The sequence below is a fragment of the Arachis ipaensis genome, chromosome B01, assembly GCF_000816755.2.
Source record: "Arachis ipaensis cultivar K30076 chromosome B01, Araip1.1, whole genome shotgun sequence".
NCBI classification, from domain to species: domain Eukaryota; kingdom Viridiplantae; phylum Streptophyta; class Magnoliopsida; order Fabales; family Fabaceae; genus Arachis; species Arachis ipaensis.
In genome coordinates, this window is record NC_029785.2 from 2,711,891 (window position 1) to 2,722,694 (window position 10,804).

A 10,804-nucleotide genomic window follows, 5' to 3' on the forward strand; every position below is an offset into this window, starting at 1 on the left:
GATGAAATTATAAGAATTAATATAAATAATTTTCTCCTGTATAATTTTTATATGGTAGTGTGTGGTAGTAAGGGATGAAATGTGCACTTTTTATTTTTATTATTGAGATTTTGGTGGTATTTTTTAATAATGTGGAGAGTTAATGTATTTTTTTTGTGTGTGTGAGTATACTACAAATCCAAAGGTCAGATTTTAAAAATATAAATGAGGGACAAGTTTGAATGTGAGATTTGCATTTTAATGTTGAAAAAAATTTTAAACAAATCTTCTGGTTGTTTGAAAGAGAAAAAAATTCATTTCATTATAGAAATTTGACTTTTCGATTTTTTAAATCTCAGGGTTCAATTTGTTATTTAAAATAAAATAAAAAATTTTAAATTTATATTAAAGAGAAACACATTAATTAACCAATGAAAAGTGATTATTTTTGCTGACATAATAATATGTAATTGAATAATGTATAACTGATATTCTATCAAAATTCAATTTATATATCAATTATTATATGTTTTTAACTTATGTGACAATCCTCTTAATGCAAAATAGGATAAATTACTGTTGACGTGTGTACTAAATTCAAATTTTATTTTTAACGTTTTGAAACATTTTAACTTTGGATTTAAATGTTTTTTTTTCTTATTTTGTATTATGGTAAAAACTAAAACTTTGTTATTTTTATATTAAAAATGTTAAAATTAACATAATATTTTTCAAAAAAAATATGTGATTAAAGATCTAATTAAGTTTTTAATTATGGATATCTTTAATTTGTAGAAAAATATGCATTTAACTCTGATATTTTTATACTAGAAAGTATCTAATTACTAAATTAAAAGTAGTGTAAAGATCTAATTAAAAAGGAAAAAATTATAGCGACTTAATTGTAAATAAAGAAGAAAAATTGAAGTGGGCTTATGAGACCATTTATTTTTTAGAAATGGGATATTTTGATGGCTCATAACTCGTTATGTTAAAGGAAAGTGTTCTTTTTATATGGCTAAGTTGATCAAACCAAAAAAAGAAATTAAATTTATAAAATTAAAATTGAAACTGAAAAAAAAAAACACAGTGATATATATCAACGAAAAAAGATTAAACACAATCTTTTTACTTAGTTTTTGTTATATATCAAAACTAATTTTTCGTTTTTTTGAAGGTTTAGGGATATTATGAATTTGTTTGAATGTAGTAAATTATTTTTGTTATATAATTCAGTTTTGATACATAACAAGAATAGAATTAATGTGCTTAATTTAGTTTTTATATATAACAAGAACTAAATAAAAAAGGATTGTTTTTAGTTTAGTTTTTAATGTAATTAATTTATTGACATATCTTATTGTGAGGTTTATAAATTGTATGTAAACTTTTTCGGTTTAACTTATTTTTCATTTTATAAATTAATGGAAGTAAAAGTTAAATTAAAGGGGATAGGTTGTTAATTTTTGGCTCAATTTTATGGAAATGGATAGCATATGTGTGCTATTCTTTGATATGGATTCAAGGAGGTTTAGACATATATGTGGGACAGATTTTTGGCAGCGTGAGGTAGAAGAACTCGGACCATCTGAGTTCTTTGTTACTAAACTTTTCTCCATCAAATCGCATGGTCTGATTTGGGAGGTGAAAGGAATTAAATTTCGGTAGGTATAAATCGGACCCTCTGTGTTGTTTGAGCTGGGGCTTTTACTTTAAGCAATGGAACATCAACTCGCATGGTCTGAGTTGCATGTTGAGAATGTGAATTCAGGAAGACTGAACTCGGACCCTCCGTTTTGGCTAAGGGTGGCAATTTTTTTTATGAATTGGAACATGAAAATGCATGGTCTGATTTGGTTTTTTAATATTTTTTTGAATCAGGTTAACCTAGTCGAAGGGTCCGAGTTGAATATAGAAGGCTATATAAAAAGTGTGTAGTGAGTTGGTGGTAAGTTACTCGCGTCTTCTTCCCCTTCTTCAACGGCTGCTTCCTCTGTTTCTTCTTTTTGGGTTTCTTTCTAACTTGTTTTGAACCCGAGAATTTAGTAGCAAAGGTTATGCTCTTTTTTGGGTGATTGAGAGAAATGAGTGATAATGTTACTAAAAGTGTATTATTTTGGTCAGATTTTGTTACAAACGTTTGAAGGAGTAAAGTTTATTTGTGAAAATTCACTAGATGTTATTCCTTTTATCATCTCATTTGAAGAGCTCAAAGGTGTGATCTGTGAAAAGATTGATTCTGAGAGGGTAAGAAAAATATCATGTATTCTATATAGATATCCTATACCGGTGTTTGGTGGGTTCGTCCAATTTCAAACCAGATATGTGACGGACGAAGCGAGCATGTAAGAGATGTTTTCAATGTATATTGAAAACCGGGCTTAGATCTCGTTCATCGAGTTGTATGTTGAGTTTGAACAATCTGAGGCCGACCAGAATATTCTATAGGAAGATTATAATAGTGACAGTGAAGAAGAGTTCGAAAGCAACTACGAATGTGTTGGTTCAGATGGAGATGAAAATCAAGGTGACGAAACTATGGATCCAGATGTGACAGAGGTGACAAATGCACTCACAAATGATATGCCGTTTGGGGAGTCATCATTCATGCGAGTTTTGGACTTGGAAGCCATGCATGTTTCGGAGTTTTCGGAATACATGACTGTAGGTGCGTAATTCGTCGTATTAGTTTTTTTTAGTTAGTTATTGAATTATTTATGAATAAATTAGTATTTATTAACCATTATTTAATCATGCGTTGATGTCATATATGTGTTAGACGTTGAACCGGTTGACCCGATCCTATGTAAATAAAAAATAAAAAATACTAAGAAGTGTAAAAAAATAAAATTCAAAATGTGTTTACTAATATTTTAAAAATATCAAGTTATTTTAAACCAATATGGAACATGAACAGTAAATATTTTATTATTTTTACTGTTATACACTACAAGTATTTGTTAGAAAATAATAATAAAATTCTCTACATATGAAAAGATACGCGAGTTTGTAAATATCATTTAGAGAACCCGATCGGTTAGTATTCGGTTCATCGGGGGTGACGGTTGAACCGGTCGGTCTGGTCCGATTTTTACATATGATGTTCATGTTCTTATTTTGTTTTGAGTGACAAAATAACATGATGTAAGGTTTGGATTTATATCATACTTGATGCAGTGAATATTAATTTACCTTTATTCTCGGTTTTGAAATATGTGTGTATTAATTTAAATTTTTCCCGTGGTGGTTGTCCCGACAGAAATTCCTATTGTCGCAGATGGTGAATTTGCTGTTGGGATGGAGTTCAGTTCCAGGGAAGCTGTTATTAAGGTGATAAAAGAGTATACCATACGACAAAGCGTAGACTACCGGGTGTATGAGTCTGAGCCGTTGACATTTTATGTCAAGTGTACACAGTATGGGTCAGGGTGTGATTGGCTTATCAGGGTTAGTCTGATCAGCAGGAAGTATTGTCGAAAAAGAGCGGAGGCGGAAGCCCGGATTAATGCTGGCCATGTGTTTTCTGATGTCGTGACGTCGAAGTTGCATGCAAATCAACTTGCATCAGGAAACATTCAGGTTAGTTGTTTTGACCGACAAAATGAGGTCTTCGAGGTGCGTGAGATGCCAAGTTGATTGGACTTTGCAGTCAACCTACGTGGCATTCGATGTGACTGTGGTGAGTTCCAGGTGGACCGGATCCCCTGTAGACATGTGTTCGCATGTTGTGCCAACCAACGACTGGATTGGCAAGTGTATGTGCATGATGTGTACAAGATGGACCAAATCCGGCGGGTGTACCGAGCAAAGTTTAGGCCACTAGGTAATTCTACTACATGGCCTGCTTACAACGGATCTCAGTTCGTACCAAATCCGTACTGAGACGCGTCACGAAAGGTCGTCCCAGGATGACGCGCTTCTTGAATGAGATGGACACGCGAATGTTACGTCATCCTAGGCGATGTATGCTATGTGGGGCTGAGGGACACAGTCGTAGCAGATGCCGTCAGTTAGTGGGTGCAAATGCCGACAGAGATGCTCAGTAGATTGACATTCTAAGATGATATTATATATGTAGCATTATATAGTATGCAAAGAGTTGTCCGTTTGACTTAACAACGTATGATATATGTAACATTGTATAATATGACATGAATTCTCATATTGAGTTAACATGACCTGATATATGTAGCATTATAAATTATGACGATCTAGCATTATAAGATATCTGTAGCATTATATAATATGACATCAATTGTCCACCTCATTTATAAGGATATGATATCAATAGCAATATATGAACTTTATTAATACATAAATACTCTCAACATAGAAAGTAACCTGACCATAGTCCAGCTAATTAATACATAAAGACCAACACATACAAAGATCTTTAAACATAGTCCAGTTCATTAATACGTAAATAAGTTCATTACACCACAACTATTTTCTCATTGACCACTTTACATCCTTCACAAAGTTCTTGCATTTCTTGGCGGCCTTTTTGAACACAGATGGAGTGTAGCGATTAGCGCTACGACGTGGAGGATCAATCCTCAGATTGTAACCTTTGGCTTTGTCATCTGGAGTGTGTGCCTGATCTGGATACAATTTGATAAAAACAATTAAATATAGTCTACTAGGTACTCAAAGCAACATAGATACCACATATCATTAAGGAAAAACCAAACAGAAATACCATTTATGACCACAAAATAAATAACTAATCTATCATGTAGAGCAAAATACACAACATAATACCATCACTACGGGATTCTTTGTCCTCATCGAACTCCTCTATTTCATCCTCCTCATCATCGTCCTCGTCATCCAGGTTGTCTACTAGATATGCATCGATCTCTTGCTTGAGTGTGTTAGCATTTTCTTCAATGAGTCCCATGGAAACACGGTTAGGATTTTGACTATTAAGAACTCCACGTCCACCGTCACTCCTACTAGAGTCAACAGATACGAACCTTCCAGAAGCCACCGATGAGGTATGGCACGGATACCTCGCATCCAACGAATACCTATCTGGCATGAGCTCAGTTTGATGGCCATATTGTGACTGTCCTGCATCTCCAGCCATGAACCCAAGTAACTGGCTAAAAGAACCTCCTTCGCCTGGTTCAAACTGTGACATACCCCAATATTGTTGATGCTGTGGAAATGATGGGTTGAATTGTGTCTGAGGTACATACTGGCCTGAGAACTGAGGTTGTTATTGTGGAAGCGGATTTGGAGGTGATATCTGCGGCGAATGTGGTTCCTGTTCTTCATTGTCATCATCCATATCCTGACTACCCTCATCGATATCCTGATTACCCTCATCCATATCCTGATTACCCTCATCATTCTCTTCACCCACAAGATTCGACAAATTCAAGCGGTCCCCAAATTTTGATCGGTACCAATGCATGTAAGTATCCAATGGATGCTGTGAAGGCATGGGAAGCTCAGAAAGAACGTGGTTATACCTGTTTGTCCAATGCATCACCTAACCGAATTGGACAAACAGGTATAACCACGTTCTTTCTGAGCTTCCCATGCCTTCACAGCATCCATTGGATACTTACATCCATTGGTACCGATCAAAATTTGGAGACCGCTTGAACTTGTCGAATCTTGTGGGTGAAGAGAATGATGAGGGTAATCAGGATATGGATGAGGGTAATAAGGATATCGATGAGGGTAGTCAGGATATGGATGATGACAATGAAGAACAGGAGCCACATTGCTGCAGATATCACCTCCAAATCCGCTTCCACAAGAACAACCTCAGTTCTCAGGCCAGTATGTACCTCAGACACAATTCAACCCATCATTTCCACAGCATCAACAATATTGGGGTATGTCACAGTTTGAACCAGGCGAAGGAGGTTCTTTTAGCCAGTTGCTTGAGTTCATGGCTGGAGATGCAGGACAGTCACAATATGGCCATCAAACTGAGCTCATGCCAGATATGTATTCGTTGGATGCGAGGTATCCGTGCCATACCTCATTGGTGGCTTCTGGAAGGTTTGTATCTGTTGACTCTAGTAGGAGTGACGGTGGACGTGGAGTTCTTAATAGTCAAAATCCTAACCGTATTTCCATGGGACTCATTGAAGAAAATGCTAACACACTCGAGCAAGAGATCGATGCGTATCTAGTAGACAACCCGGATGACGAGAACGATGATGAGGAGGATGAAATAGAGGAGTTCGATGAGGACGAAGAATCCCGTAGTGATGGTATTATGTTGTGTATTTTGCTCTACATGATAGATTAGTTATTTATTTTGTGGTCATAAATGGTATTTCTGTTTGGTTTTTCCTAAATGATATGTGGTTTCTATGTTGCTTTGAGTACCTAGTGGACTATATTTATTATTTTTATCAAATTGTATCCAGATCAGGCACACACTCCGGATGACAAAGCCAAAGGTTACAATCTGAGGATTGATCCTCCACGTCGTAGCGCTAATCGCTACACTCCATCTGTTTTCAAAAAGGCCGCCAAGAAATACAAGAACTTTGTGAAGGATGTAAAGTGGTCAATGAGAAAATAGTTGTGGTGTAATGAACTTATTTACGTATTAATGAACTGGACTATGTTTAAATATCCTTGTATGTGTTGGTCTTTATGTATTAATTAGCTGGACTATGGTCAGGTTACTTTGTATGTTGAGAGTATTTATGTATTAATGAAGTTCATATATTGCTATTGATATCATATCCTTATAAATGAGGTGGACAATTGATGTCATATTATATAATGCTACAGATATCTTATAATGCTAGATCGTCATAATTTATAATGCTACATATATCAGGTCATGTTAACTCAATATGAGAATTCATGTCATATTATACAATGTTACATATATCATACGTTGTTAAGTCAAACGGACAACTCTTTGCATACTATATAATGCTACATATATAATATCATCTTAAAATGTCAATCTACTGAGCATCTCTGTCGGCATTTGCACCCGCTAACTGACGGCATCTGCTACGACTGTGTCCCTCAGCCCCACATAGCATACATCGCCTAGGATGACGTAACATTCGCGTGTCCATCTCATTCAAGAAGCGTGTCATCCTGGGGCAACCTTTCGTGACGCGTCTCAGTACGGATTTGGTATGAACTGAGGTCCGTTGTAAGCAGGCCATGTAGTAGGATTACCTAGTGGCCTAAACTTTGCTCGGTACACCTGTCGGATTTGGTCCATCTTGTACACATCATGCACATACACTTGCCAATCCAGTCGCTGGTTGGCACAACATGCGAACACATGTCTACAGGCGATCCGGTCCACCTGGAACTCACCACAGTCACATCGAATGCCACGTAGGTCGACTGCAAAGTCCAATCCACTTGGCATCTCACGCACCTCGAAGACTTCATTTTGTCGGTCAAAGCAACTAACCTGAATGTTTCTTGATGCAAGTTGGTTTGCATGCAACTTCGACGTCACGACATCAGAAAACACATGGCCAGCATTAATCCGGGCTTCCGCCTCCGCTCTTTTTCGGGTGAACAACTCATTAAGCCTGTAGAATATTGCCTTCACAAGAGCAGTAATGGGGAGATTGCGTGCACCTTTCAATACTGAATTGATGCATTCCACTAGATTCGTCGTCATGTGACCCTATCGGTAGCCACCATCAAATGCCAATGCGTACTGTTCGCGAGGAATTCAGTTTAACCAGTTTGTATACCCCTCGCCCCGTTCCCGTAAACGCTGGTAACGCACTTCGTACTCCCGCACCGTCCTCGAATATCCTGGACGATAACAACATATAAAAAGAAAAAAAACATAGGTCAAAACAACTTTTGAAGGTAACTCTGTTAATAACTTACTGAAATTTACTAAAAGGTTACCAATGTTGACGACCAATTTTTCAGGTACGGTGCCTTGAACTTTCTCAAAAAATTCGACTCTATATGCGTGATGCAAAACATATGAAAAGTTCTAGGAGGTGACCAAGCTCCGTTACTGCGTTCCACAGCTGCATTGATAGATTCGTGTCGGTCGGATATTAGTCCCACACCATTCTGAGTGACAACATGTTGACGCAGGTTACTAAGGAAAAAGTGCCATGCATCAGAAGTTTCTCCCTCGACAATAGCCAACGCAATTGGGACGATATTGTTGTTGTCATCCTGTGAAACTGCGACTAGTAGACAACCCTTATACTTTCCGTACAAGTGAGTCTCATCCACCTGGACAACTGGCTTACAATGTCTGAATGCTCTGATGCAGGGGTAATAACTCCAAAATACTCTATGCAGTACTCGAATATCACCGACCAAGTCATCGCCTTGATATGCAGGCATAGTCTCAAAAATGGACAACAGCTGATGGCTCCTTATGACACATGACCTCAAACCATATAGGCAACGCTTCGGACGATGCTTCCCAACCTCCAAATATTTTTACAACTGCCTTTTGCTTAGCCAACCATGCTTTCCGATAACTAACGGTGTAGTTGAACTTCGATTACACTTCTGCTATAACCGATTTTACCTTTAAGGAGGGGTCAGCCTCAACCAATGGCTTTATTGCTTATGCAATTGTGATGGAATCCAGCTTCGAATGATCCTGTGAAATGGTGGCTCTGGTACAGGTATGACTACCATTATACCTCCTTATAACCCAACAGTACTTCCTGCTGATCAGACTAACTCTGATAAGCCAATCACACTCTGACCCATACTGTGTACACTTGGCATAAAATGTCAACGGCTCAGACTCATACACCCGATAGTCTACGCTTCGTCGTATGGTATACTTTTTTATCACCTTAATAACAGCTTCCCTGAAATTGAACTCCATCCCAACAGCAAATTCACCATCTGCGACAATAGGAATTTCTGCCGGGACAACCACCATGGGAAAAATTTAAATTAATACACACATATTTCAAAACCGAGAATAAAGGTAAATTAATATTCACTGCATCAAGTATGATATGAATCCAAACCTTACATCATGTTATTGTGTCACTCAAAACAAAATAAGGACATGAACATCAAATGTAAAAATCGGACCAGACTGGCCGGTTCGATCGTCACCCCCGATGAACCGAATACTAACGATCCGGTTCTTTAAATGATATTTACAAACTCGCGTATCTTTTCGTAATCATATTGTAGAGAATTTTATTATTATTTTCTAACAAATACTTGTAGTGTATAACAGTAAAAATAATAAAATATTTACTGTTCATGTTCCATATTAATTTAAAATAACTTGATATTTTTAAAATATTAGTAAACACATATTTTGAATTTTATTTTTTAAACTTCTTAGTATTTTTTATTTTTTATTTACATAGGATCGAGTCAACCGGTTCAACCTCTAACACATATATGACATCAACGCATGATTAAATAATGGTTAATAAATACTAATTTATTCATAAATAATTCAATAACTAACTAAAAAAAACTAATACGACGAATTACGTACCTGCAGTCATGTATTCTAGAAACTCCGAAACATGCATGGCTTCCAAGTCCAAAACTCGCACGAATGATGACTCCCCAAACGTCATATCGTTTGCGAGTGCATTTGCCACCTCTGTCACATCTGGATCCATAGTTCCGTCACCTTGATCTTCATCTCCATCTAGACCAACACATTTGTAGTTGCTTTCGAACTCTTCTTCACTGTCACTATTATAATCTTCCTGTAGAATATTCCGGTCAGCCTCAGATTGTTCAAACTCAACATACAACTCGATGAACGAGATCTGAGCCCGGTTTTCAATATACACTGAAAACATCTCTTGCATGCTCGCTTCGTCCGTCACATATCTGGTTTGAAATTGGACGAACCCACCAAACACTGGTATGGGATATCTGTATAGAATACATGGTATTTTTCTTGCCCTCTCAGAATCAATCTTTTCACAGATCACACCTTTGAGCTCTTCAAATGAGATGATAAAAGGAATAACAACATCTAGTGGATTTTCACAAATAAACTTTACTCCTTCAGACGTTTGTAACAAAATCTGACCAAAATAATACACTCTTAGTAACACTCTGTCACTCATTTCTCTCAATCACCAAAAAAAGAGCATAACCTTAGCTACTAAATTCTCTGGTTCAAAACAAGTTAGAAAGAAACGCAAAAAGAAGAAACAGAGGAAGCAGCCGTTGAAGAAGGGGAAGAAGACGCGAGTAACCTACCACCAACTCACTACACACTTTATATAGCCCTCTATATTCAACTCGGACCCTTCGACTAGGTTAACCTGATTCAAAAAAATATTAAAAAACCAAATCGGACCATGCGTTTTCATGTTCTGGTTCATAAAAAAATTGCCACCTTTAGCCAAAATGGAGGATCCGAGTTCAGTCTTCCTAAATTCACATTCAACATTCAACTCGGACCATGCGAGTTGACGTTCCATTGCTTAAAGTAAAAACCCCAGCTCAAGCAACACGGAGGGTTCGATTTATACCTACCGAAATTTAATTCCTCTCACCTCCCAAATCGGACCATGCGATTTGATGGAGAAAAGTTTAGTAACAAAGAACTTGAACGGTCCGAGTTCTTCTACCTCATGCTGCCAAAAATCTATCCCACATATATATCTAGTCTCCCTTAAATCCATATCAAAAAATAGCACACATATGCCGTCCATTTCCATAAAATTGAGCCTTATTTTTTATCTCCGGAATGCTAGCAAAATTATACTGCATCTCATATAGAAAACCATTTAGTCAAAAAGTCTTGATTAGTTATTTTTGGACCCCAACAAATTAAAGAAGACTTTTTCATGTCGATATAAAATAAAATAAAGATGCCTATCTAGATCCATTCTCC

At 36.8% G+C, this 10,804-nt stretch overlaps 1 protein-coding gene across 1 annotated transcript; it reads right to left on the bottom strand.

Annotated features, from left to right (window-relative positions):
* On the bottom strand, positions 5,487-9,101 carry LOC107616114. Its single transcript, XM_016318116.2, has 2 exons — positions 7,849-9,101; positions 5,487-7,749 (listed from the first exon to the last, which is right to left on the bottom strand). The coding sequence occupies exons 1-2, from the start codon at positions 8,302-8,304 to the stop codon at positions 7,669-7,671; spliced, it is 537 nt and encodes a 178-aa protein (XP_016173602.1). The 5' UTR covers positions 8,305-9,101; the 3' UTR covers positions 5,487-7,668.

Coding starts and splice junctions, on each gene's coding strand:
- LOC107616114 (XM_016318116.2), bottom strand. CDS start 8,304: ATGCCTGCATATCAAGGCGATGACTTGGTCGGTGATATTCGAGTACTG. Junction 7,750..7,848: donor AAAATTGGTCGTCAACATTG/GTAACCTTTTAG, acceptor GTTATCGTCCAG/GATATTCGAGGACGGTGCGG.